The sequence below is a fragment of the Sciurus vulgaris genome, assembly GCF_902686455.1.
Source record: "Sciurus vulgaris genome assembly, chromosome: 2".
Classification (NCBI taxonomy): domain Eukaryota; kingdom Metazoa; phylum Chordata; class Mammalia; order Rodentia; family Sciuridae; genus Sciurus; species Sciurus vulgaris.
The window spans coordinates 83320281-83348000 of record NC_136462.1 but is presented as its reverse complement, the minus strand read 5'-3'; the positions used below and the strand labels follow the sequence as shown (position 1 = coordinate 83348000).

At 41.1% G+C, this 27720-nt stretch overlaps 1 protein-coding gene across 1 annotated transcript in view; it reads left to right on the top strand.

Moving 5' to 3' along the window:
• The window catches only part of RYR3 (ryanodine receptor 3), a 506360-nt gene that overhangs the window by 410865 nt on the left and 67775 nt on the right, over positions 1-27720 (top strand). Inside the window, 6 exon segments of the mRNA XM_079126345.1 lie at positions 6420-6469; positions 6875-6935; positions 9877-10115; positions 11420-11501; positions 20465-20595; positions 25789-26109. Coding sequence (XP_078982471.1) covers positions 6420-6469; positions 6875-6935; positions 9877-10115; positions 11420-11501; positions 20465-20595; positions 25789-26109 — 884 coding nt within the window.

The following is a 27720-nucleotide window of genomic DNA, read 5'->3' as shown; positions in this document are numbered from 1 at the left end:
TTGTTCAAGTTACTATAACTATAAAGAGATAATTAACGAATAAGGAAGGATCTGTGTAGCTCCCGGTTCTGGAGTCCTAGTGTAAGATCAGTGGATCCAATGCTTTGGGCCTCTGTGGAAGTGCTGGATGGCAGTGGCAAAAGCCTGTGGTTGAACAAACTGCTCACCTCATGATGAAGAAGCAAAAGAGGAAGAAGGAGGAGCCAGAGTTCCACCATCCCCTTGAAGGGCACACCCCTACCAACCTAACAGCCTCCTCTAGGCCCCATTTCCTGAAGATTCCACCACTTCCCAGTAGTGCCACCCTGGAAACAAAGCCTTTCACATATGGACCTTTAGGGGGCACTTATCCAAACTATAGCAGTCATGGTGCCCAGGCAGTTTATTTAAGATACCAGGTGACTTTTGGAGAAATGAAGCCTGATGTGCACAGCCAGAGGTTTGGTTGACATCTTGATTTTGAAAGAGAGTATATTCCCACCTGTCCACATAATTTCAGCAACTAAGTGAACTGTTGAGGTTATCAGAAGGACTTGGGACAGATTCCCATATTCAGGTCAACTTCCATCCTGAATTGACATTCAGAAGAAGGTGAAGATCATTCTGAAGCTTCAGAAAAGCAAACATACAACGTTGAGAAGAAACAGGAGGACACTGCTTTCAATATCATTCCTATCAAGTTTACAAGATTACAAAAAAAAAATAGGGCTTTACAAGTCCTGATGTAGACAGTCTGAGATTTGACTTCTAGAGCAACATAACAATTTAAATTTCTAACAGGAAAAAAAATGTTTTCTTCAAAGCCTCAGCCTCCCTACTCATTCTACTCTGCATAACATGTGGGTACTTTAATAGAGATGAGAACAGAGGGGAAGCTCATGATCAGGCTAGAAAACACGGTCCAACACTCCTCAGAGTCTCCATGTGTTTGAAAAGTGAAGGCAATTTTAAGGGCTAGACTTCTAAACAGCAAAGAGTTAAGACTCTACTGATAGTCTGTGAACTCTCTTCCTAGCATCCCTTGATAGTGAACAGTGCCCGGTGTACTTAATAAGAGCTCAGTCACTAAATCTCACCATCTTTGGGAGGATATGCAACTTTAGGACTTAGCTAACATTTATTAAATACCCCACATGACTAATCACTGAGTTTGATGTTTCTTTTTTTTTTATTCTTTTTAGTTATACATGACAGTAGAATGTATTTTGACATATCATACATACACAGAATATAACTTCCCATTCTTGTGGTTGTACATGATGTGGAGTTACACTGGTCGTGTATTTATATATGAACATAGGAAAGGTATGTCTGATCCATTCTGTCTTTCCTATTCCCATCCTCCCTCACTTCCCCCACTCCTCAATGTCCAATCTGGTAAAGCTCCACTCCTCCTTCCCCTCTGCCTATTGTGAGTCAGCATCACTTATTAGAACATTCAGCCTTTGGTTTTGGGGGATTGGCTTATTTCACTTGATATCATGGCCTCCAGTTTCATCCATTTACCAGCAAATGCCATAATTTCATTCTTCTTTAGGCTGAATAATATTCCATTATCTGTCTATACCACAATTTATCCATTCAACAGTTGAGGGGCACCTAGGTTGGTTGCACAACTTATTTATTGTGAATTAAGCTACTATAAACATTGATGTGACTGTGTCACTGTAGTATGCTGATTTTAAGTCCTTTGGGTATAAACTAAGGAATGGGATAGCTGGGTCAAATGGTGGTTCCGTTTTCTGAGGAATCTCCAAACTCCTTTCCAGAGTGGTTACACCAATTTGCAGTCACAAGGCAATGTATGAGTGCACCTTTTTCCCCACATCCTTGACCACATTTATTGTTGCTTATATTCTTGATAATTGCCAATCTGACTGGAATTAGATGAAATCTTAGTGTAGTTTTAATTTGTCTTTCCCTAATTGTTAGTGATGTTGAATATTTTTTTCATATATTTGTTGATCATTTGTATTTCTTCTTTTAAGAAGGGTCCATTCAGTTTCTTCTTATGAAAAGTGTCTGTTCAGTTCAGCCCACTTATTGATTGGGTTATTTGTTTTTTGTGTGTGTTAAGTTTTTTGAGTTCTTTATATATTCTGGAGATTAATGCTCTGAGGTGCAGGTGGTAAAGATTTTCTCCTATTCCATAGGTTCTCTTTTCATATTCTTCATTATTTTCTTTGCTATGAAGAAGCTTTTTACTCTAATACAAACCCATTTATTAATTCTCGATTTTACTTCTTGTGCTTAAGGAGTCTTATTGAGGAATCTGGTTACTAAGCCAACATGATAGCAGTTTGGCCTACTTTTTCTTCTAGTAGGCACAGGGTCTCTGGTCTATTGCCTAGGACCTTGATCCACTGAGAGTTGAGTTTTGTGCAGGGTAAGAGAAAGGAGTCTAATTGCATTTTGTTACATATGGATTTCTAGTTTTCCCAGCACCATCTGTTGAAGAAGCTATCTTTTCTCCAATGTATATTTATGGCACCTTTTGTCTACTATGAGATAACTGTATTTATGTGGGCTTGCCTCTGTGTCTTCTGTTCTGTACCATTGGTCTTCATGTCTGGTTTGGTGCCAATACCATGCTGTTTTTGTTACTATACCTTCATAGTGTAATTTAAGATCTGGTGTTGTGATGCCTCCTACTTCACTTTTCTTGCTGAGGATTGCTTTGGCTATTCTGGGCCTCTTGTTTTTCCAAATGAATTTCATGACTGCTTTTTCTATTTCTATGAAGAATATATTGGAACCATAATCAGCATTGCATTAAATCTGTATAGTGCTTTTGGTAGTGTGACCATTTTGACAATATTACTTCTGCCTATCTAAGAGCATGGGAGATCTTTCCATCTTCTAAGGTCTTCCTCAATTTCTTTCTTTAGTGTTCTGTAGTTTTCATTGTAGAGGTCTTCCACAGATTGATTTCCAAATATTTTATTTCCTTTGAGACTAGGGTGAATGGGATAGTTTCTTAATTTCTCTTTCAGTTGATTCGTCACAATATATAAAAATTCAATTGATTTATGGGTATTAGTTTTATAACCTGCTTCTTTGCTGGATTCATGTGTGAGTTCTAGAAATTTTTTGGTGGAGTTTCTTGGGTCTTCTAAATATAGAATCATGTTATCAGCAAACAGGGATACTTTTGAATTCTTCTTTTCCTATTTGTATCCCTTTAATTTCTTTCTTCTAGTTACTCTGCCTAGAGTTTCCAGGACTGTGTTGAATAGAAGTGGTGAAAGAGGGCATCCCTGTCTTGTTCCAGTTTTTAGAGGGAATGCTTTCAATATACCCAAAGGACTTAAAATCAGCATACTACAGAGATACAGCCACATCAATGTTCATAGCTGCTCAATTCACAATAGCCAGACTGTGGAACCAACCTAGATGCCCTTCAATTGATGAGTGGATAAAGAAGCTGTGGTATATATATATACAATGGAATATTACTCAGCCATAAAGAATGATAAAATTATGGCATTTGCAGGCAAATGGATGAAATTGGAGAATATCATGCTAAGTGAGATAAGCCAATCTCAAAAAGCCAAAGGAAGAATGATCTCGCTGATAAGTGGATGATGACACATAATGGGGGGAGGGAAGGGTTAGTGTTAGGGTTAGAGTTAGGGTTAGGGAGGGGGGCAAGTATGGAGGAAGGAAGCTCTGTATAGAGGGAAAAGAGGGGTGGGAGGGGTGGGGGGAAGGGAAAAAATAACAGAATGAATCAAACAACATTACTCTATGTAAATTTATGATTACATAAATGGTATGCCTTTATGCCATGTACAGAGAAACAACATGTATCCCATTTGTTTACAATAAAATTAAAAAAAATAGAATGAAGACAAGTTTAGCATATATAGTTTTTACAATATTGAAGTATGTTCCTACTATACCTGGTGTTTCTAGCATTTTGAACATGAATGAATGCTCTTTTGTCAAATACTTTTTCTGTATCTATTGAGATGGTCATGTGACTCTTTAAGTCTAGTTTGATGTTTCTTCAGCAAATTATTGCACATTTGTATAAGTATCATTATGAAACCTCACAATATTTTAAATTCAAAATAATACCTGTGTTTTATGATCTTCACTTTGAAAATGGGAGAAACTGAGGCTCAGGTAGTTAGGACAAGAATGAACATGCAGTTTTCTGTCCCCATCACATGCCATTTCTTCTGTACTGTAATTACTTATTCTCACTCTTAAATGAGAGACAAGCTCCCATTCTATCAAAATGTGATGACCTTAGAATCAGGTACTGACCAAAGAGCTCCTGAACATTTTCACAATGCACCAGTGTATTTTTAAGAAGCTAGGGAAGTGAAAATCAAGGTGAGATATTCAGATAATCCAATAGAGGGCAGATGTGTCTGTTTTCTTCACCTATTTTTCTTGGACTATTAATTCATGGAAATGTAACATTTGTTCAACCAGGCACCATTTGTCGTGGCTGGAATACAACCTTAGAGCTGATCAGCCTAGCAAATAGCTTTCATATTCATAGATGAGCCTGCCACCCTCCCACAGACGCAGTTCTGTTTGTCCTGGACATGTTCACGTCGCCAGACTCCTCTCCTTTGCGTCCTTCGCCTTTGTCCCCTTCGCCTTTGCCCCACCTCTTCTGCACGTGATGCCATTCATTGGGGGTCCCAGACCCTATCCCCTGGATTTCTTTACTCTATTGTCTTGAAACTCTAAGGTGGATGAAAGGTATCCAAGAATTCCTGTCCCTCTTAACTATGGGCTGGGGGCAGCGCCCCCACTTGTATCATGGGCTCCATGGGACAGCCAGGAGCCTTTGGAAATGTCAGGTCCTGGCCTTAGCTTGCCCATGACAGCACTTCTGACGGGGGAGAGTCACATCAGTATTAGGATCAAATCATCCAACCATCTGCTTCAGCGAGAGAAACAGTTTTTTGTATTTATACAGAACATGTGTCCATCCACTTTGCAGCATTTTCACTCGAAATATCTGAGCTTATCCAGCCCCTATTTCTGAAACTGGGAGACTCATTCGATTACAGATGAGAAGGTGACACAGAGCTGGGGACAGCAAAGAGCTTCACTGAGACAGCCCAGTTACCATGGGCAGAGCACAGAACCCACAAGCAGCAGCAGCACAGGTCACATGCCTGGGTGGGGTTTGTCCTCTCCTCCAACTCCATGAGTTTGCATAATAAGCAGCAGCCCATATTTAATTTTACAGTGACTGGATACCCAATTTCTGAAACGTGTTATGAGTGCTCTTAAGTTCTAGGCAAGGGGGTTCCAACTTATTTCCACTGCAAAAACGAATGATTAATCACAGAACATGTTAGTTGTGATTTTTCAGTAGACAGCCCAGAAAAATCCAGAGCATTAATTGAGAACCATTATAGGTAAGCAAGTTTCGGCCCCACAACACTTAGGAAGTGCACAGCCTCCATTTGAGTTGTCTTGTAAAAGGCCTCTGCCTGTGTGAGGCAAGGAGCCCCAAGACAAGTTCCCTCCCACCCACCCTGGAACCCCTCTGATCTGTATAGGTATTTCTTTTTTTTTTTTCCCCCTGCTTTCCCTCTTTCTGTTCCACTGCTTTCTAAAGGATTTGCAAAGTTCTTGTCTAGCCATGCCAGAGCTCTGAGGACTCTCCTCCCAAGAGCATCAGCAACACAGGTCATATGACGCCCACAGTGCTTCTAGATGGGTCCCTCAGCAGCCTGCTGAAACATTTACAGGGATCCTTTTTGTCTGCACAAGGCCCTCTTTTAGGCACTGTGGAAATTCAAGCAAGGAGGCCCAAACCTTACAAGAGTTCCATGACTGAAAATATGGGTAAAGATGTGGAGAAGGGTCACAAACATAATTTGCCATAGAGCTTTTCTGATTTCCAAGGACAGCAACCTGGTGAGACCCAGAGACTAATGGGAGATGACAACAAAAATGTATTTCTTAACATCTCACTTCTACCCTAACCAATAACATTTTTCCAATCCTAACTTCCTCCCACCTCCCAACAAAGGCCTCACAGCTCACCTGAAGATCATAAAATGTTTACAGTTCACTCCAACAACAGAAAAACTGTGCTTCCCTTCAGAATCCTCATTCCTGAATGTCTTGCAAGTGAACATTTCAACTCATGGTCTCTATAGCAAAGGATAGTTTGCACACGGTCACTGCAAAATACTGTTAACTATGACAAAGAGATCATTTTCAGTGAGGATGGAGCTGCCTGCAAGCACCACACAGGATTCTCCAACAAGGCAGTATGGGCCACATATTTTCCTGAGCATAGCCAAAGGATTCTTCAAAAGGAACATGGCCCAACTTCCTAGAGTGCCAATCTGTGCTGTTTTACAGTATAGGAGTGGGTGACGGGGGACAGAGTCCTTGAATCTCTGTGACTTTCTGAACTGCATTTTTTTCTGCTTCAGCCTGTTCTGCAAACTTGCTGCTCTTGTTAGACACAGGATTTCCCTCTTTGGTAAGTGAAGTTTCACTAATGGCTGCATTCCTGCCTATCATGATCCTGAACTTGTATTTTGCCTTTATTGGTGGCTCCCTGAGACAACCTGAGCCTTGGGACTAAGGTGCCATCTATATTTGCCATAGAAAATTGGTCTGAAGCATGATAAACGACCTCTGTACCCCTTTAACAGCTCAGATTTTCCACACCAGTGGATGTGTTAAGCTCTGCCTCTGACATCCATCATGAAGCGGAGGCTGTGTCAGGCTGCAGATAAACGCCTTGTCCCTGAGCACAGGCCTGGCACTATGTGTACTGCTGGTTAATTATACTGCACTACAGCTTATGCATATTGAGAAGATTGCATTTACAAGCCAGACTGAGAGGTTTGGGGAGTCACAGGTGATTTTTTTTTTATTCTAGGGAGTGATTCTACTACAATGGTGAGCTGTCTTCACATCTTAGCTCAGACACTTGACACAAGGTAAGTTTGCCAGTTTTTCCAATAGTTTCTCAAGACTCCCTGTCTGACTCCTCTTCAAGGCAAAGATGAATCTGACCCTAGAAGTTAGCGTGCTCCGTTTCTCATTCCCATGATGCAGAGCCACTACATGGCATATGCCCAATGCTGACAGCTCAGCATTTGATCACTTCTTGTCTTCTTTTCCTGAGATGTTCGTTCTTTCAGAAGATGAAATATATAATGTGCCAAAGTGCCACTTTGTACCAAATTTTCTACAAAAAACAGAGTCGCCTGATGAGTAGTGAGAACATAAGCATCCTGAGAGAAATGAACTATATCACTCTGCATTCAGAATGGCCAAGGACCATTATGAGTGCCCCAGTTTCTCTACTTTACTTGGTGACGCATTGTCCTCAGGATACCCAGGTTTGCATTGCTGATCCATTAAGGCAACATATTTAAGATGCCTGCCTTCCTAGCTGTGGCCAGTGAATCTTCTCTTAGTCTAGTCAGTGGAAGATTATTACAATTTACCTATGTTCTGCCAAATTCACCCTTGGGAATATAAAGATTTCCTGTTCTTGGTCACTGTACCTGCCACTCAGGTGCTTCATAGTACCATATCCAGCATATTTCTGTTATGGTCCCAGATTCTTTCCCAGGCATTCAGAGGGAAACCCTGAAGACAGATAAGACCTCAGAAAAGGGAAATTCATGACCAATCTTGGCTTCCAACTCCAGCAATCAATCAGGACACAAAGAGTTTTTTTTTGGTTTTTTTTTTTTTGTTTTTTTTTTTTTTTGTAACACACACTACAAACATGGTTTGCAAGCCAGTTCCATACGTGGATTAAGGGCTCCCAGATGCTTTCAGTTAAATGAGAACTGCCCATATTTATTACATAACACCAAGTCCCTGCAACAAACTGGGGAAAAGTATTCTGGCCTTCTGTCCAGAGACACACTGTTCCCTGTACATGTCAGGGTCCTTTTTCTGCCTCCAGGGTGTTATTGAGAATTTCCATGGGGTATGTTTATCGTAGCTACTCTGGCTTTCTTTATAGTCACTAAAGGTGTCTTCTATTTTGATAAATAACAAGTTACATAGCAAATAAAATATTTCTTACCAAAAAAAAATTTTTTTAAAGGCCAGGGAGATCTATTTTCAAAAAGATCAGAGACAAAGATGGTCTATGGACCCAGTGGGGAAGGAAAGGTGGCAGAACCCAGAAGGAAGTATTACCAAAAAATATATATATATATATATTTATATATATATATACACACACATATATGTATAAACTACAGAAAGAGTAAATGATGAAATTAGAAAAGAGAGAAGTAGTGAGAACTGACACGGTGCTTTCTTTAGCATGCTTATGAAGAAGGGTGCTTCTCAAAGTCAGAAGGAGAATGCACCTCCCAAGACCCCAGTGCAGAAGACAGTCACCAGCCTAGGAGAGTGGCCCAAACTGAAAAGCCACGACAGACTGATGGCTGTGTTTAAAAAGGGAGGGTAAGAATCATTAAAACAGATTTTGTGGGTTTTGAGAGAAACAAACATGTTGTAGAGATACTAAAGAACTAGGAAAGACCAAGTCATCCCTGGTGACCAAAATCCCTTAAAACTGTGATAAGGAGACTTTACTACAGAAAACATACAGAAAAGCTAGGGATAGTCCCAGTTTAAAAAAAAAATGCAAAATAAAGGTTTGGCAAGAGTCCAAACAAAAAGATTTTTAAAGCCAGTGTTAAGACATCATTCCCCACCAAGCACAGTGATGCGCATCTGTAATACAAGAGACTTGGGAGACCAAAGCAGGAGAATTGCAAGTTTGAGGCCAGCCTCAACAACTTAAGGAGACTATGTCTCTAAAAAAAAAGGGGGGGGGGGGGCTGGAAGTATGACTCACTGGTTGAGTTCCCCTGGGTTTAATCCCCAGTACTACAAAAAAGAAGAAGAAGGAAGAGGGGAAGAGGAGGGGGAGAGGAAGGGGAGAGGAGGGGGGGAGGAAAGAAGGGGGAGGGGGAGGAGGAGGAGAGAAAAAATAATAATAATTCCTGACAGAACCTATGACTAGAAGTTAGGAAGATAAGACTTGAATATTTAATGAACCAGAGCAAGCCTCACTACTGACTATATTTCCTTGTTTTTATCATCCTGACAGATTGAATGATTATCAGGAAATGCTGTAGATAAAAAGCATCTTTTATGACCTTGAAGCAAGGCTGTCATAATCTTCTGAGTAGGAAGTATAGATGACTCATAGATTTTGTTCCAATTCCAAGTTTTGTAACAGTTTTGAGCAGAGGACTCTGGTGCCCATAGCCAATATTCATTCCCACGGGTCTCATTTCAACATCCCCCTCCCCAGGGTCTAATTAGGTTGTTTATTTTTTAAGCTGTCTGTTTCAAAAGGACTAGGCATTCCTATTTTCTCCCCTTATCCAACCTAGGACTTCACTGCAAACAGAAGCCCAAGCTTCAGTTGACCTATTTCCTTGGTTTCTGTACATGCTCTCTGTCCCTTCCTTCCCTCCTTTCCTCCCCGCCCCCAGAGATTCTGCATCAGAAGGAGTCATGTTTCTAAATAGTCCTTATAAAAGTTGCTTATCCCACAGTGAGCTGCAAGAAAAGTTTACCTTCCCTCTATTTCATTAGGTGCAATGGTCAGCAGCAGCTGGCAGGTGAGTAATATATCACTTTCATTCTAAGTCATTCTCAAGTTGAACAACGCTTCCTCAAACAAGTGGACCATTCAGTCACTAGCCCATGGCTTCTGTGTGCCAGGTTTCTTCCTGGATGTTAACTGTTGTTTCCATTTCTCCTGACACAGTGTCTTCAGTGACTGGACTATCTAATGCCTGCCCAGGTTGCACTGCAAGTCACCACTCTTGCAAAGTGGGGGTTGGCCAAAAAGTTCAGATTATGCTTCTGTTTTTGAATATTGTTTGCTTGCAGGACTGTCATGAAGTCAGGCTCAGAGCTGGTGAAGGCTGGGTTGCGAGCGTTCTTTGAAAATGCTGCAGAAGACTTAGAAAAGACTTCAGAAAACTTGAAGCTTGGGAAGTTTACCCATTCCAGAACACAGATCAAAGGTGTTTCTCAGAACATCAACTACACCACTGTGGCTCTGCTCCCCATCCTGACATCCATCTTTGAGCATGTTGCTCAGCACCAGTTTGGGGTGGATCTGCTCTGTGAGTCCTACTGCTTTTTGTCATAGATTTCATTACACACAGCCACAGACAGGAAGTATGCAACCCAGGCACTTGTGTGGAGCTTAAGGGCAGAATCGAGCAATAATTATTCCATGCTTTTTTAGTTCCTAGATTTAAAAAGTGAGGTAACGAATTCTTGGAGGGGAGTAACTTACTTCATTTGAGTATATAATATTTAATTTTTTCCCATTTTTATTCTGGACCAAAATTCCCCACCTACTAGCTTAACTTTCAGCTATTGTAATTCCACTTAATTTGAAAGGTTATCTGAGTAATACAGCATGAGATGTAAATTTGCTCCCAGGGATTTTCAGACACCATTTTTCCTGTTAAGAAGCCTTAATGTATTCAAAGGTACCAGGAGCAAAGGAAAGATGCTAACATTTCATTATCTGAGTCTTTGGAAGGAGACCAAAGTCAGGAGGTTTTACTTCACTTTGCATTTAGCATGTGTCCAGCCCTACCTGCTACCTGCCATGCCAATTTTCTGTCACCAAGCATCAATTTTGCACTTTAAATATTGACATATGATTTGATTTAATCTGTTTTCAATTTCTGTATCTCCCAAATCCCTGAACAGCTGAAAATCAAATTGGGAGAGTTACCTCTGATTGTGTCAAAGTAGTCCTAGCCTCGGTATGAGATCCAGACATGGTTAGTGGCATGTAGCCTGCAGATTAAACTGTCCTCCTAAACAGAACATACCCATCGCTTAGGAATGTCATGGTAGAATCATGACACAATTGAATTTCCTTTTGAAAAGCACCCAGCATAGAATTTGGGATGAGCTGATTTAAGGAAGTTGGTTCTATCTCTGAAGAAGGTAAGGCAGTTACTCCTACCTAGGAAATGAGCAAAAGGCTTCAAGTTTTCTGCATTTTTTTCTTCCAAAGGAAGAAAATATTGCACTTGATAACATTTGACTATAACGTCTCCCTCTACTGAAAATAAGTTTCATAGTGGAAGGTTCCACTGCTCACATGATTCCTTTCCCTGCGAGATATCGAGATCCTCATCAGAAGCCTCACAAGGGAATTGGGACAGCTCAGTGGAGGGGATTTGCCTATCAGTGTTTTCTCTCCCAGATCAGCAACTAGCAAATTAACATGTAGGTTAAAAAAACAAAAAAGGTACATTATGTTTAAAGAGAAAGAGAGAGAAAGAGAGCTCTTTTGCTCTTGGCTGATGCCTATACGTTTCTTTTTCCTCTCTTCGGAGCTTTCCATGTGCAGGAGGTAGAGCTGGGATTGATGTGTGATAATGACATCTCTTCTTTGTTTTAGTGAGTGATGTGCAGATTTCATGCTACCACATACTGTGCAGCCTCTACTCCCTCGGGACAGGAAAAAACATCTATGTTGAAAGGTAATTAGTGAACAAAAGAGGGTAACACATTTGGGTTCAGAAAAATGTCACTTATGGTTTTTTTTTTTTTTTTAATCAGTACTGTCTTTTCAATCCAGCAAAACTAAGAAGTTTACCAATCTGAAATGGGGATTATTGGGCCTGGGTTATGAAATGTCCATGGCAATATAAAGAGACCTAAGGAAACTCTTGATACTGATGACTTCTAGGGAGGGAGCTGGTCAATGTATGTGACCAGAGGAGCAATAAAGCCAAGCTAACCAAAACCTGCCGAGATTATGTCTATTTCTTCATAATCACAGCTCCCAAACAGCTTCCAGAGTCCTGTGGTCATAGCTTGCTGGGACACCCAAGGGATAGGCGGCAGTTGCTTTAGTGTTTAATGAGTTTCTGTGTGATCCAACCCCGGACCTTTGCCATTCTCAACTGTCAGATTAGCTCCAGTCTTAAACAAGTGTGCGCTTGGGTAGCAGAAATGTGGCTCAGAAATCTTAAATCTTAACAGGTTCTTTGCAGAGGAGTCTGAGTTCCCTGCTCAGCCTCTAATCTGCCTGCCACAGCAGAGGCCTTGGTGACCCCTTGCTTTTCAGCATCAGATGCTGATGTTGTGCTGTTCCGTTTAAACCCAGGGGTAAGACTGGAGCAGAAACACAGTGTTAACAGAACTTTGCACTTAGTTTTACCCTCTCAAGCAAGCAAGCCTGAAGGAATTCAATCTGTGCTTAAAATCACTTCATCTACATACCCATCCAAGGACATCTACTTCATTTGCTACCTGCGTGTGATGCTTTTATCAAACTAACAATAGGCCCTTATTTCATGACAAAATTGAAATGAATTCAAGAACTTAAAAATGAATAAATTAAAATCATGTGCTAGTAAGCAAAAACTATGGAAGAAATGTCAGTTTCATCATTATCACAGCTTCCAAAGTTCAACGAATTATGGTGCACACCTATAATCCCAGCAACTCAGGGGGCTGATACAGGAGGCCTGGCAAGTTAGATGCCAACCTGAGCAATTTAGGGAGACCCTCTTTCAAAATAAAGATAAAAGGAACTGAAGATATAGCTCAGTGGTATAGTGTCTTTAGGTTCAGTCCCCAGTATAGAAAAAAAAGGGGGGGAAACTAGTTGAGGAACTAATAACTAAACTTGCTTTATTATTTTAAGTTCTCACAAGTACTTAGCTTTTCTTACTGTTTTATATAACATATAGATAGATTTGTCATGGGCAGAAAAAAGTTTTAACCATATTTTATTCCAGAGTAACAGGAGAATGAATATGAATTTTTTTCCAGTTAATACTGAATTTCAACTTAACAGAAGGTGTTTTGAATTCATTTCTCTCATTGATCATTTGCAAATATTTTCTTAGTGTCTTTTCTTATTCTCTCAGGTTACATGTGTATGTGTACATTCATCCGTGTGTGTGTGTGTGTGTGTGTGTGTGTGTGTGTGTGTTTCTTTGTGCATGTTTTTGTAAAATTTATACATGCTTCTCTGAGAGGGAAAAACAAGACAAAGGTCCACTCCAAAACATCAAACCAGAAAGACTCCTCCTCATCTAACTTTTTATACTTGAGCCATGTGTTCATTGCAAGCTTATTATGTGTCTACATCTCTGTAAATATCGGTGCTTGTGTTTTGAACTCTGTGGGTGAAGTTCCTAGGTTCAGGCTTGCCCCTATTGACTCTGATAGCCGACTAAAGCAAACGGAGAATTGGGAATTTAAAATCTGAGAGTTGTGTTGCTGGCCCTATTGATTTTTATTTGTTTATTTGGTATTATTGTGAAAGAAAGGCATGTTAATTCAGAAAAGCAAACAAAACAGTACAAAAGTATATAAAGTTAAGAGTCTACCATTTCTTCACCCCAGAACTCCCTGCACCTGGATCCAGTTCCCAAAAGAAGCCACTAGCAGTTGTTGGGTGTGTATCAGTCCAGGCCTTTTCTACCTAAGTAAAGTTCTGTACATGAGATCATAACATCCATATAACTGCAATTTTCTCTTATTGGATAAAGCTAAAAGCTAAATTTCTTTATCATACAATTCATTTTTAAAAGTTTATCATTTCGATACAATATCCATTAGTTCCCTACTTCAGATGAGCTAATTTCAAACATGGATATTCCTAGCCACCTCCTGTCCTTTCTACTCTTCCGTTTTTGCTATAAAATTTGTTATGACATTTACATTCTGTTCTAGAACCAATATTCCCTGAGATGTTTACCTTAATTTGTTTTAAAATTTCGTTACATCACTTACGCTTTTGAACCACAACTTTCCCATTACTAAATTTTTTATTTTGATTTATTTTTGATTGGCTAGATAAATCATTAAGGATTTACTTCTGCAAGAGCTCTTAGACACGCTTGAGTTCTTGCATATTTTGGAACAACATTCCTTTACTTTTAGGTGTGAACAATTTCCATTGCATAAAATCCTTGAGTCATTGTTCTCTTCTTTGAAATGTGTATAGGTATCTCCTCTTTGTATTCCTTCCAGAATACATGTGCCCCTTTATTCTTCAGAATTATGTCTTTCTTTATTTCAGGAAATTTTCATATTATTATACAGCTTGTGTTAGCTTTCTATTACAGTAACAAAATACCTGAGATAATCAGCCTAAAAAGGCAAAAGGTTTATTTTGGCTTACAGTTTTGGAGGTTTCACTTCATGGTTGCTTTGTCTCGTTGTTTTGAGGTCTGTGATGAGGCAGGAAACACATGGTAAAGCAAACTGCTGACCTTATGATGACCAGGAAGCAAAAAGAGAGGAGGAGATTAGGCATCCCACTATCCTCTTAGAGGGCACACCCCCCAGTGGCCTAAATCTTCCACTAGGCCCTGCCTCTTAAGGATCCCACTACCTCCAATAGCTGGGAGCTAAACCTTTAATACACTGGCCTTTGGAGGACATTCCAGACTCAAACTATAGCATAGTTGTTGGTTTGGTTTGGTTTTTTCTTACCTGTCATTCAGTTATGTGTATGTGTATTTTTCTGTAATCCTCCACAGCTCTAATTTTCTGCCAACTAACTTTTGAGCTAATTGTTCTTTACCTTTTTGCATTCATATGATTTTACTCAAACTTCCTCCATGTTACTAATTCCTTTTGTTTGTTTCTTGATTTCCTATGAGTGTATACAGAGATTTTTTTCTGTACTTTTGTTTGCAGATTATTCTTCCTCTGACCTATGTGTCTCCTTTATTTTTCCATTGGTAGGTACATTGCTAGGTCTCAAGAGTGGAGAGGTGCAGGGTGAGAGTTAAAGTGGAGGAGAATGAACAGGGGAGAAACAGCAGGTAGCTTTGAGTCTGAGAAGCTGGCTTAGGACTGACTGTTTCTCACTAAATCAGCCGTCTTTAGCCTTAGTAATGCACCTATGCTCAGTCGCTGATGCCGTCCCCCAGCAAAAGTAAACAGCTGGCCTAGGTGAGAAGTGGGTGAAAAGCTCAGCACATGCCATAGTCTTAGGGCCGTGGCTTAGTGATTGAATGCCCGTTTATCCTCAGCCAGGGAGTTCAAGTCAGCAGCTACAGCTCTTCCCTGCCATTGCACTTCAGGGCTTCTCCAGGGTAGGAGTTTAGATCACAGGAATGGCAGGTGGCAGGTCTCCTCTTCCCTTCTCTGCTCTGTCTGACACTCTGCAAATTGGAAGTTGGCTGCACACACCTCATTCACCGGGTCTTCCAGTGCCCACTGATGCCTTGAATGCTGATTGTCAGGCAAAAACTCAACTTTTAGCACCTCAAAATCTCCATATTTACCTCCAGAGATTTCTCCACGTTGGTTTCACTTATGTATCCTCACTTGATTTGGTCCATACTTTGTGGTTTGAAGTTATCACACATATTCTAATTTCAGTGTAGATCCAGATTTCTTCCCAATTTTTTCCCTCATTTCTTGTGGAATTTAGGGAGGAAAAGGCAAGAAAGCCATCATTTCTCTACCATTAAATTTTCTTGACTAATGAACATCTTTAGGGTTGTAAGGGAATCACCAAATATTTGATCCAGTTATACCTGCAGTGTGCTGTTGCTAGAAAAACTTCCTGACACCATGGTGACGGTCAACTACAGGGAGGAAAAGTCACTGAAACAGAGTAGTAGAACATCTTCCAGTTGAGACAATACTGAGAATGTCATTGACTGTTGAAATTTTCAGATACAAAATTTCAGGGAAGGATAAAGGCTTTTGTGCATTGAATCATGCAGGATACTTATATTCTTTAATATGGAGGTTCTTCAATTAGTTTAAAGAGTATTTGGTGACAGTTTGCTGAAAAGACTAAGTTCAGAACATGATTATATTTAATCATTAATCCCAGTGTTGTTTTGAATTAAAACTGTTTTCTCCATCATACTTTAAAGATACTTGCTCCTTCTATTTGGGCCTAGCTCTTTTGACCAATTATTTCTGATTGGACATTATTTATGTTTTCTAAACCCCTAAGGTTACTAATCCTATCTTGGACAATCTTTTCTACCACCACCACCACCACTGTTTTCTACTTCTCTGCTACATGTTAGTATTCTCTGTAATATACATGACATGACTTTCAAAATTGCAAAGCACCATGTATGCAAGACATTATTATGATGATGACTTGTCCTTGCCTGTGTCCCTAACAACAGACATTTGACAGATCCGTTTCCATTAAGATCCATGGAAATAAAATTGAAAGTTTGAGAAAGAATGCCTGCCACTTGATACATTAGTAAGTAATAAATACTGAAATACAAATTGAACCCTTTTCAATCTTTCACCATTGACCGAGTACCTAGTATGTGAAAAATACTATGTTGGGTGATAAGAACTGAAGAAAAAACAAAGGAGAGTTGCTTTGTCCAGTGATAAACTTCAAGTGGATTTTTTGGTTGCCATGGAGCTGTCTTGGCAGCCCCTGCCCTGTCTGGAAGCTCAGCCCACAACCACACTGCCCCCTGGGGGGCGCTAATAACCAGAGAAGCATTGTAAGAGCAGACTTTTGCCTAGCTCAGTACCTCCTTAGGCCTGGGGGCTGAGGCTATGCACTCTGGTATTTCTTGGCCAGGAGCATTCATTGACAGATTTCTGGGCTTTACTTTTACAGAACTATGTTAGCAGCTACTCGGAGAGCTGTTGTTTATCTCTCTTGGCTGAGCAGTTAATTAGCATCATTTTGTGCTCCAGACTAGAAAATGCCCTTTTGAGGAGCATGGTGAGACTCGGATTTGTCAGTAATTAATATCAGAGAGGACAGGGCCATGTACCTGTCAGTGTAGCACTGGAGAACTGAGACTTACCAACTGTCCTCTGCCCTCAAGACTTGCTTTCATAGCTAACTAACTTTCCAAAAATCCACTTTCATGACATCGTGACTTTAATCTTGGTGAGAGAAAGAAAGAGAAGAATGGATCAACTTGGCACCAAGGCAATTCAGGACAGGCTGTTTCCTTTGCCCGTCTCCCAATGCCAACTAAAATTTACTATCAGATTGGAGATCTTACTGTTGTCACACCTGATTCCCCCTGGACTTTCTTTCCTCAGTGCTCTCTGTGACACAACTCAAATGTGTCTATTTCTGTCATAATGAAGTTAAATCTAACGCTTTTGGCTAGTCCATAATGGTAGTAGGTTTTTGTGTTTCGTTTTTTGTGTGTTTGTTTGTTGTCATTGGTACTGGGGATTGAACCCAGGGACATTCAACCACTGAGCCACATCCCCAGCCCTTTTTTGTATTTTATTTAGAGACAGGGTCTCACTGAGTTCCTTAGTACCTCACTGTTGCTGAGGCTGGCTTTGAACTCATGATCCTCCTGCCTCAGCCACCTGAGCCACTGGGATTACAGATGTGCACCACCGCACCTGGCTAGAATGGCTAGCATAGTGGTTTTTTAACACATTTCTTCAAGGATCTCTACAGAGTTTCCTTCACAAACCACCTCCTTATTTCCCCCTCCCCTTCAAAGGCAAAACCAAAGAGAAGAAACACCCTCTTTCTCCTTGGCCACTGTGGTTGGTAAAAACAGTGAAACTGTTACCTGAAAACATGGTCCCTGAGGATCCCCATACTGGATGTATGGAGGCCCTCTCTGGCCTTTGTAGTCATTGAAGGTATTGGCCATTCCAGTCTGAAGTGAAAATGATGCCCCTCTTCTCAGGCCTGTCCACTAACTTTAGCTCAGCAAAAAAGGAAAATGAGAAAGAAATGTGGTAAGAACAAGCCTGGGTTGGGACCTACCCAGAAGTAAATCCAGATCTTAGCATTCTGCTCGGTCTCCTTCCCTCCCTTTCTATGTTAGTCAGCTTTGTCTTGCTGTGACCAGAAGACCCAACAAGAACAACTTAGAGAAGGAAGCATTTATTTTGTCTCATGGTTTCAAAGGTTCAGTCTATGGTCAGCTGAATCCATAGCTCTGGGGCCAAGGGGAGGCAGAGCATCATGGCAAAAGGGCATGGTGTAGGAAAGCTGCTCAGGACGTGACAAGCAGGAAGCAGAATATGAGCTCCCCTCCCAGGGACAAAACATAAACCCCAAAGGCAGACCCCAGTGATGACTTTCCTCCAACCACACTCTCCCTGCCTATCATTACCACCCAGTTAATCCACTGATTAAGTCACAGCTCTCATTAGCTGATCATTTCACCTCTGAACTTTCTTGCATTGGCTTGCACATGAGCTTTTCAGGGACAACACATATCCCATCTCTGACGTGCCTCCAGAAGTACCCAGAATGGCAGTGATACACAGGGCACAGTAGTAGCATCTGTCCTGCCCGAGGGTGCTGTTCTGCCTCTGGAGCAGACACAGGTAGGATTTTAATATCCAGCATTCACCAAAAAGGTAAAGGCTGTTGCCATTATCTAGGAGGTGACAGCCTGACTGAAGACCAGTCAATCCACTGTTGTTCCTTGGGGACTGATTTGAAAGTTATCAAATACTCAAACACTTCAAGGCCAAAGAAACTGTCAGCTAGTTCCCTAAAAGCCAAATCTAATAATAAAAAGAATAAAATCTTATATATTCATTTTCTTCTCATTAAAAAGATCACTTTTTTAATAAATTTGGCAACTTGAAGACTGGGTGGAGTAAAATAAAAAAAATTTTAAACTTTTTTTTCAAAAGGCTGGGTTTTCCAAAGAATACACAAGCTTTCAGCAGTCAGCTACCTTCTCCCTCCTTTGGTTTGTTAGTCCATTAGATTAGTGTTGCATCTGAAGCAGAGCAGTATATCCTTAGGCTTACAGATTCTGATTCTACCCCAGATGGTCTTGTTCATTCATTTTGTTCAAGACCAGTTAAGATCACATTTTAATTCAACTCCAATGTGTCTATTTCTCGGTTGTAATGAAGTTTCAGGTTGAATCTAATCCTTAGGATTAGTTCATAAAACTTTTTTTTTTTTAAATCACATTTCTTCAGGGTTCTATACAAAACACAGATTGTATCTTTAGAGTGAAAAAGGACTTCCATCCCTGTAGGACAAAGTTAAGGTTAAGACCATGACTTATTATTCAGTAAAAAAATATGGCTCCCTCTACACCCCCAGAGGAAATGCTTGTTATTCACTCTCAGAGGATCTATGCTTTTGACATTCTGGCCTCTTGGTGCTGCTGGAGTTGTTAACTCTTGTCACAGTGAGGGGTAATTAACATAAAGCCTTGAGTACAATCTTACTGGGGATCTGAAGGGAACCCTGAGAGTTGAAAGCAGTCCTGTTTCCACAGAACAGTGGTAGTGGGGTAAGCACTGGCCCTTGTCTCCAAGTGCACCCCTCCAGCTGAAAGATGTTTCCATGGTGGTCCTAGAACATCCTCTAAGGAGCAGGGACTGGACTGGTGGCATAAGTGCTCAAAGTGTGGTGATCAGTCACAGAGAAAGGCAAAGTGAGGTGCATGATGGGCTTCAGTGCTGAATCTTCGTTTTAGACCTGCTGTCTACATTTCCAGTCATTATCTTTCTATTGTGATCTAACAGACGTCCCACATGAATGGTTTATTTGAAAATAAATGTCCCCCTTATTTAGAAATTGACATCACATGTCACTTATAAGACAGTCATAGATGCTGTGGATGCCAGTGAGTGTTTGAGAGGTGATGTCGATAGGTGGGAAATGGGTGACTATGGTCTCTCATTCATCAAAAAGCAATAGATGTCAGCCCCTGTACAGGAGCCTCTGAGCTGGCACTGGCACTGCATTGTCTCACTAGCAGCTAGGCCCAGATCTGGGAAAGAGAAGGGCCCTTTCAGTCCTAACTCTGCTTTCACCAGCAGAGACTGGTTACCTGCACTTACACTTGCAGACTCAGTCACTCTGCAAGAAAGTGCAAGTCCCCTCACTTGGAGAAATTGGAATCTGAAATCTGGAACTTGAAGAACTAGGAATCCCAACCATTTTGCTTTTGTTTGCTTGCTTGTTTCACAGAAAGACTTAAAAGCCGGAGCTTATAAATGGTCTGCACTCTAAAATTTGTGGAAGGGAATAAGAGGAGTAACAGGTGTTAGAAGTCTCTCCTCTAAACCTAGCAATATACCTCAGGACCTATTGTTTCTCTTGTGTTTTATTGGGTGCTTAGGTTTGTTATCTATTGTTCTCACTAGTAGTCACAGTCTCCATCCATAGCACAGAATTAGCACAAATAAATTTTACAGAAAATTTCAAAACGTTTTGAAAACTGGGAGGACAAATCTCTATTTGGACACCAGCAGAACTTACTTCAGACGTGCTGGAAGAGAGTAGCAAAGCTACATAGCATTTATTACATCATAGCCAGTTAAGAACTAGGTTCCACGTAGCGTAATCATTGCAAACTATTAGTGTCTGGAGAAAGATAAAGGCTGGGGAGAGGAAGAGTACATGCAACCTGGTCAACCCCAGGATGTCCAGCAAATTCACCTGTAGAGAGGTGGTACACCAATGCCTGGGGCCAGCATATGGGTGGCACCATTTATAAATGGACTTCTTTGTTTACAGGCAACGTCCTGCCCTTGGAGAATGTCTGGCTTCCCTGGCAGCTGCCATACCAGTGGCATTCCTGGAGCCCACCCTCAACCGATATAATCCTCTCTCAGTCTTCAACACCAAAACCCCCAGGGAGAGGTCTAGTAAGTATCTTCTCACAGAAATCTCAATCTACTCCATGTGCTGAGAGGAGAGTGACCAGGAAAGTGGCACAGACAGGAGGCAGCAGCCCAGCAGTACTGTTGTTGTACATGATCTGAGAGAAGCCTAAAGGTTGGAGTCAGGAACTAAAGCGCCCATCTCCATCTTGGGAAAGAAATGAGCATATGCAGCATTTCGTTCACCACTAGGCTTTGGTTTCTTCTGTAAAATGAGGAGACATTGTAGATGATGTCCAAATCCCTCCATCCTAAGACCCTGAGGTCTCTTGTCTACCTTGGGTCTCATTTCTTCTCTGCACCTAGGGTCTGATTACTTTTCTGCAGTTCTTGCAATTGGTATCAAAAGGGACATATTCACACTAATAACCTGATTAATTCTCTTCTTCAAGGAGAGGCTGTGTTTCTAAGCATACTGACCACATATTCTCCATCTTCATGGAGGACAGGACAATAAGAAAGCATCAGGAGGAATTGACATTATACAAGAAAGAATTTAACAGCACCTCTGAAGCACTAAGTTCTATAACAGGGACTGGCAAACTATGGTCACAGGGCAAATCTGGTCCCCAGCTATCTTTGCAAATAAAGTTTTATTGGAACACAATCAATAAATACTAGAACAAAAATCCTGGGCAGGTTATAAATCTACTTTTGGAGGGTGAAAGGAAGGGTTCTCATATCTGGATTAATTGTGATCCTGCTTGAGGAAAAAGGAATAGAAAAGAAAATCTTCAGTAGGAGACTTCAGTCTTGCCTCCAATTAGAAGGAACTACAATGATGAAACCTGAAGCAAAAACTACCAGCCTTAATCAATATTAAGAAAAAGGCGGGGGGGGGGGGGAATCCGTAGTAAACCATTTTAAGTCAAAAATCCATCCTACTCAGAACCAGAATTTTGTTAAAACATTGATATATAGTACTAATCGATGTCTGAACTTGATAGTGATCCCATTTATCTCAAGTCCCTTTTCTTAAACTACCATGATGATGATATCCTAAGGGAGAAGAGTTCTAAGAGAGCAGCTTTGTGCCCCACTTTCCTTTGTTCTTTTCTTTAAGACTGCAGAGTGCTGAGCCACGCAGCTCCATCTCCACTTGCTTCTTGTTACCTCACAGAAGAGAAGCACATTGCCCCCAGAAGTGATCACAGGACAATTTAGATAAGGCTGCTAATAAAAGTCTGCACTGAGCTAGAATACAGTGGAGACTAGTGTTCTCAGAACAGGTGAAGAAATTGCCAAGATGCCTCAGTGTTCAAAGTTCTACATGAAATTCGTAAGCTAGCCTTTCCCCAGTCCCCCACCTCATCTCACCTTCTCTCCCCTTTGACACTAGCAAAAAATGTATTTCCAACCTTGTTTTTCCTCTGCCCACTCATGATTCCAAATGAATCACAGCTTGATGCTAAAGCAGGAACTGAGCAACAAAGCAAGCTTTGGAAAAGTTAAGAAACGGCCGTGACATCTACAGGCAAATGCCAGCCCAAGTGTTGCTTCTCAACTCCAAAGGATGCTGGGCCCAGCCATTACAATTCTGGATATTTATACATCTATTCTGCTCCAACTGTGACTTGAGAAATAGTGGATCTCTCTCTCTTTCTCTCTCTCTCTCTCTCTCTCTCTGTCACCACTACAACTTGGGAAAAGGAGACACATCTGCCCTGCTCTTCACTTCAAAGAGGCATAGTAGTAGAGCAAAAGAGGAAACCTAGGCTTGATTTGTGTGTGTGGTGGGGGAATGCCTCTCTATCATTGCTCTCCTTTCCAAGGGCTATTCAGGGGGGAAAAATTCCTACTCATTTCATATGCCTTTGCACTGATTTAATAAGACATTCATAAATTTTTAAAAAGTATCAATCATTGCATCCTTCAAAGGAAGAAAGAAGACAAGATTTTGATTAGAGATGACACACTGTGGGACTCAATGCCTAAGTCCCCTGAGCCCATGTTTTTTATCATTGGTTTAATTAGCAGAGTGAATGGTGACTATGTGCGGAGTTCTTGAAAAGTAGCATGTGCATGAATATGTACTGTGGGATAACCAGGCTCACCAGGAAGATGGCATGGCAAATAGGCTGTAAGGTAGATATTGTTCACTACAAAGTGGGTGGCCTGAGGAATAAATGAGGGAGAGGGATGTCTCGGGTGACAGTTGATGTTGTTTTAGAAATATAGTACGAACTGATTTATCAGGCCTTCTGTCATTTGGACATCTCTATTAATTGACACTTGGTGGTTTGCCAGCAGAGTTAATCATGTTGGTAACTCCGATATCCTGTAAAAAACCTGGAGCATTTTCTTATTCATCCAAAAATTAAAGTACACCAAGAAAAGGTTTAATAATGTTACATGTCAGGTTTTCAGCACTGAATAGATTCTTTGTTATGTATGGAACTGGTCTATTAACCAGAATACTGGATTGAGAAAAACATCCTGTCACGAGTCAGTTTACTTTTCTTCTGTACTCTATTGGGATAATCAACCACAGACAAAAGAGGCACAGTTCCAGTGTGTATCACCTGCTTATAATGCCCAGATGCTGTCTTCTTGAGGGCAGAGCGACTGGGTGAAGAAAATGGACTTAGAAGCTAACCCAGGAGTTCTTAAACTCTAACATGCATCAGAACCACTTGGAAGGCTTGTTAAGGACCCCTGAACCCTACCACTTGTGTTTCCAATTCAGTAGACCTGGAGAGGGGCCTGACCAGCTGCATTTCTAGTGAGTTTCCAGATGATACGACTGCTGCAGGAGAAGGGCCCCACTTTGAGAACCATTGATCTAGATGAAAGGACATTGTGTCCTAATGATTCCCCCAACAGTCTTGTAACTGATTCTAACAGGACTCTACTGAGGTTGTTCTTCAGGTGGTAACTCAGCAGAGTTCACTCAGTGGGCTTATTATGTGGCATTTGAAGTATAAACACCTTCTGAATCACAAATGTTTGTTCCACTCAAGGACCAATTACTGTAGGTATAAATAACTTCTAAAGGTCATTATAATGACTCCAGTGTACCAACCCCAAGCAACTCTGTGTTCTTCCTGGGCAGGAAAGGAGTCTATGATGATATGTTGTCTGTATGACATTTAAACATATATACTAAGCCTTCTCATTTATGATCTTACAGCAAATAATTGTAAGCTTCAGTTGCATCTGTGGCTGTTGGCATTGTCTTGTGTGCAGAGCCTTGAGGTAGAAAGTTTGACTTCTATTTACCTATTTACTCTGAGAATATTGTGTGTAAAATTACTGTATGAGGGTCTCCCCAAACTCCCACACTGTTGTCAGTCATCCCTGTTTTCATTCTGCTGCAAGACACAGCATAGACTTGTCCTCTGCAAATTACCCACTTAATTCCCTTTTGTAAATTACAGGAGTTCAGGGGTCTTTGGCTCTCCTGCTTTTAGTCCTTTTGAAGTGTCTGAATTTTAAAATATATCAGTTCACTCCTATGTTCCAGGGCAGAGAGATCTTTAGCCCCCCATGCACTGAAGGGTTACAGTGATAGCAATGAACAGTCATCCTGGGGAAAAGGTGATAGGACTTCACTGGCCTGCTCCACAGCACAGAGGCTGCTCTGCTCTTGGTTCTTCACTTTGCAGTGAAACGTCCTATCCCAATAGGACTGCATGTCTCAGCTGCAGTCTTGCTCTCCAACATAGCCAAGATAACTCTATGTTGCTGCTGCAGGAGAAATCAAGATAGTCCCTTTCAATTGGCCAGTTTTCTAAAGGCCACAGGATATTGTGTGTCCTCTTCTATTTGTTAACCCTTTGATTCCCATGGACCTAAAATCCAGAGAAGAGACTTTAGGCCTATAGTAGACCTAGGGACTTTGGCATATCTAGTTAGCTAGACAAAATTTTATGTGAAGTCTTCTGCTTTTTCTGTAAAAACTCACAATAACTTTGTATTTTACTTCTAATATCAGAAATAAAAAGTAGGCACCTATAATTTCAGCTGCACAGGAGGCTGAGGCAAGAGGATCACAGATTTGAGGACAGCCTGGGCAACTCAGTGGGACCCTGGCTCAAAATTTAAAAAATTTTAAATGAATGGGGTTATAGCTTAGAGGTAGAGCACTTACCTAGCATGTACATGGCCCTGTGTTCTATCCCTAGTGTAACACACACACACAAAACAAAAACAAAAATAATTTCCTGAAATCTTCCAGTGAAATCAATGTTACAGGAGAATGTTCCACATTTTTCATGCTTTGTAGTACTTGTGGTTCTTGCCCATAGTATTCTTCGTCTCTCCACTTAGAGCCCTTATTATCTTCCCACCTGTCAGGAACCTCAAAATACTTCTAATCTTCCTTCTATCTTCAGGAAAGAGGTTCTTTTACCTTAAGGGGAGTGAGACAGATAACTCCTGGCTTCTTCTGTTTCCTTTTTCACTCTGACCACTTTCCCTGGTTTGATGCTGAACTATGTCTGTATATATTTCATCCCATCTGTCCTAGTCCAGGGAAGTGACCTTACCCATTGAGAGTGAAGAAAAGATAAGACCAACTCACTATTCCTTGTAATAAGCCTTCCGAAGCAAAACAACTTAAGCAATTGACAGGAATTCAGTGAAATTTCCAGAGGTCACCGATAGTTTCTGTTGCAAAGCCAGAAATCAATGCAAGTGTGATTTTTTTTTCCTTCCCAATTTTACCTGGGTGGTAAATATTGTCTCTGGTCCAGTTGAAGGAGCATTTGATTGAGATGTGTCTAAGTCATGCAAATGTGATCCAGGTTATAGAATGAGAATTTGATAACTGAATGACAATTAATTGCTCTTCTCATCTGATTCTCCCTTTCCTGCAGTGAATGCACTAGGATATTCTAAGTCCTAGGCAGAAAGGCCAGGAGGGAGAAGCCAGGAAACTAGCCTTATCACAGAGAAGTCTTCTGAACTATCTTAGCTGAGTCTCTGTTGTGTTTCATTAGCCATCTATTTAGGTATTGTCACCTCAAGATGGCATCTAGGAAAATAGCCTTTGGGAGCTGCAGTCTGTACATAGACAACTGGAAGACCAAAGCTGTTCCTCATGCAACCTCACTCCTCTGAGGCTCTCGGGTGGAAATGTATATCTAAAGATGGAAAGAATGGTGGGCAATAGGAGAGAAGGCTCTTCCATTGTGCTTTTGAATTACTGTGCCTTTCTTCTTGTGCCCTCTCCATCAGTTCTGGGAATGCCAGACACTGTGGAAGAAATGTGTCCTGACATTCCTCAGCTGGAAGGCCTGATGAAGGAAATTAATGACCTGTCTGAGTCAGGGGCCCGGTACACAGAGATGCCCCACGTCATCGAGGTGATCTTGCCCATGCTCTGCAACTATTTGTCCTACTGGTGGGAACGGGGGCCTGAGAACCTGCCCCCAAGCACAGGGCCTTGCTGCACCAAGGTGACCTCTGAACACCTCAGTCTCATCCTGGGAAACATCCTAAAAATCATCAACAATAACCTGGGGATCGACGAGGCCTCCTGGATGAAGCGCATTGCAGGTACCCATCTCTTTTCTCCTCAGTCCCTGGCCCAGGGACCAAGGTAGCTGGATGCTCTTTTTATCTCTTTTGTTAATACCAAGATGGCTTAGAGCAAGCTGTATTCCATCTTTAAATCTCCCACCTCCTGGCTGCTTAGCAGTAAATAGAATCAACATGTGCCCCAGAAGAGCTTCCTGGAACCAGTGCTCCTGGCCGACTCCCCTGCTAATCGAGGCCCTTCAAATCTCCAGGAAGCCCTTCTTGATAAACTACACTCCAATAATCATAGCTTTATTTGCTTTTGGTACTTAAGAACCCCATTTTCTCTAACAGTTGTAATTGTCCATGGTTTTCTTGATAAGTGATCTTGTGTGCTCTCCACACACATAAAACTCCCATCTGGACTGCACTGAAGGTCCTTAATGTCACTCTCTGATTGCATTTCGCTTTATGCTTTCTAAGACCCTCTTGAGGCTATAGTAGCAGCACTATTTTATTTTATTGGTATTTCCTGTTTTTATTTGGGTCCCTGTATAATTTCTTACATGCAGTAGGTTCTTAGTGCAGGCTTTTAGCCAATTTTCTGTTCTTGAAGCAACCTCCAAAAAGAAAAAGCTTGGAAGGTGAATATGCTTTCTACAGTCCAGAAACCATGAATATCAATGTCCTCTGTCACAGTGAAGTATGAGGAGGTGCACATTAAGGAAAAGACGTGTTTGATGGACCTACGTGGATAGTGCAATCCACCAGGACCAGATTCCCTCTGTAATATCCCACACCATGAAATAGAATGGCTATGGGAAAGGAGGGGGGTGCTAGGGAGTGATATTGGCCAAATGATACTGTTATATTGTGTACGTGTATGAATATGTAGCAACAAATCCCATCATTATGTACAATTCTACTGCACCCATAAAAAATTGTGGGAAATAAAGAAATAACATGGCTGGGCCGAAGGGGGCTGCTAGCTCAACATGAGATAATGACCTTCTTGGACAAATGAGTAGATAGACTTCTGCAAGACCAAGGAATAAAATCCCCTGCTGCCTTCCCATCCCAGAAGTGCACTGAGATTGAAATTATTAACATTTTGGATACTGATGGCTCCTAGATAATGTAGGCCTCTTTGGACATAAGCAAATAGAGCAGGTACTCCCTAATGACCCACTAGCTTTAAAGTAGTGTTAGCCATAAGGTAATTTTTTGATGTGCTCTAATCCATACATCTGAACTAAGGGAAGGCAGGAAATTTAAGAACATGCCCCCAGACCTCCATAGAGATACAAGAAAAGTAGCACTACCTAAGGGACACTGAAGGAAACTGAACTTTAGCCTGTTATTTATTCCACAGGCAAATCCAGCTCTCAGAGCACATAGTTCCTAGGGATTCAACAAAATGCATTTTAAATAGTGACCTCAAATTACCTGCATCAGTATGGCCATTTGGCCATTTCCGGTCCAAATCATAGCTGCAGCTCCCGGAGGGCTAAGAAGTCAAAACTTCTTGGTTAATGCCTCTTATGGCAACATCCCTCAACCTTACCTTCCTAAAACAGTCTTTCTTATAAAAGTGAAAAATAAGATTAAACAGAAAAGTTTCTGGACATAGATGGCTATCAGCTGATATGC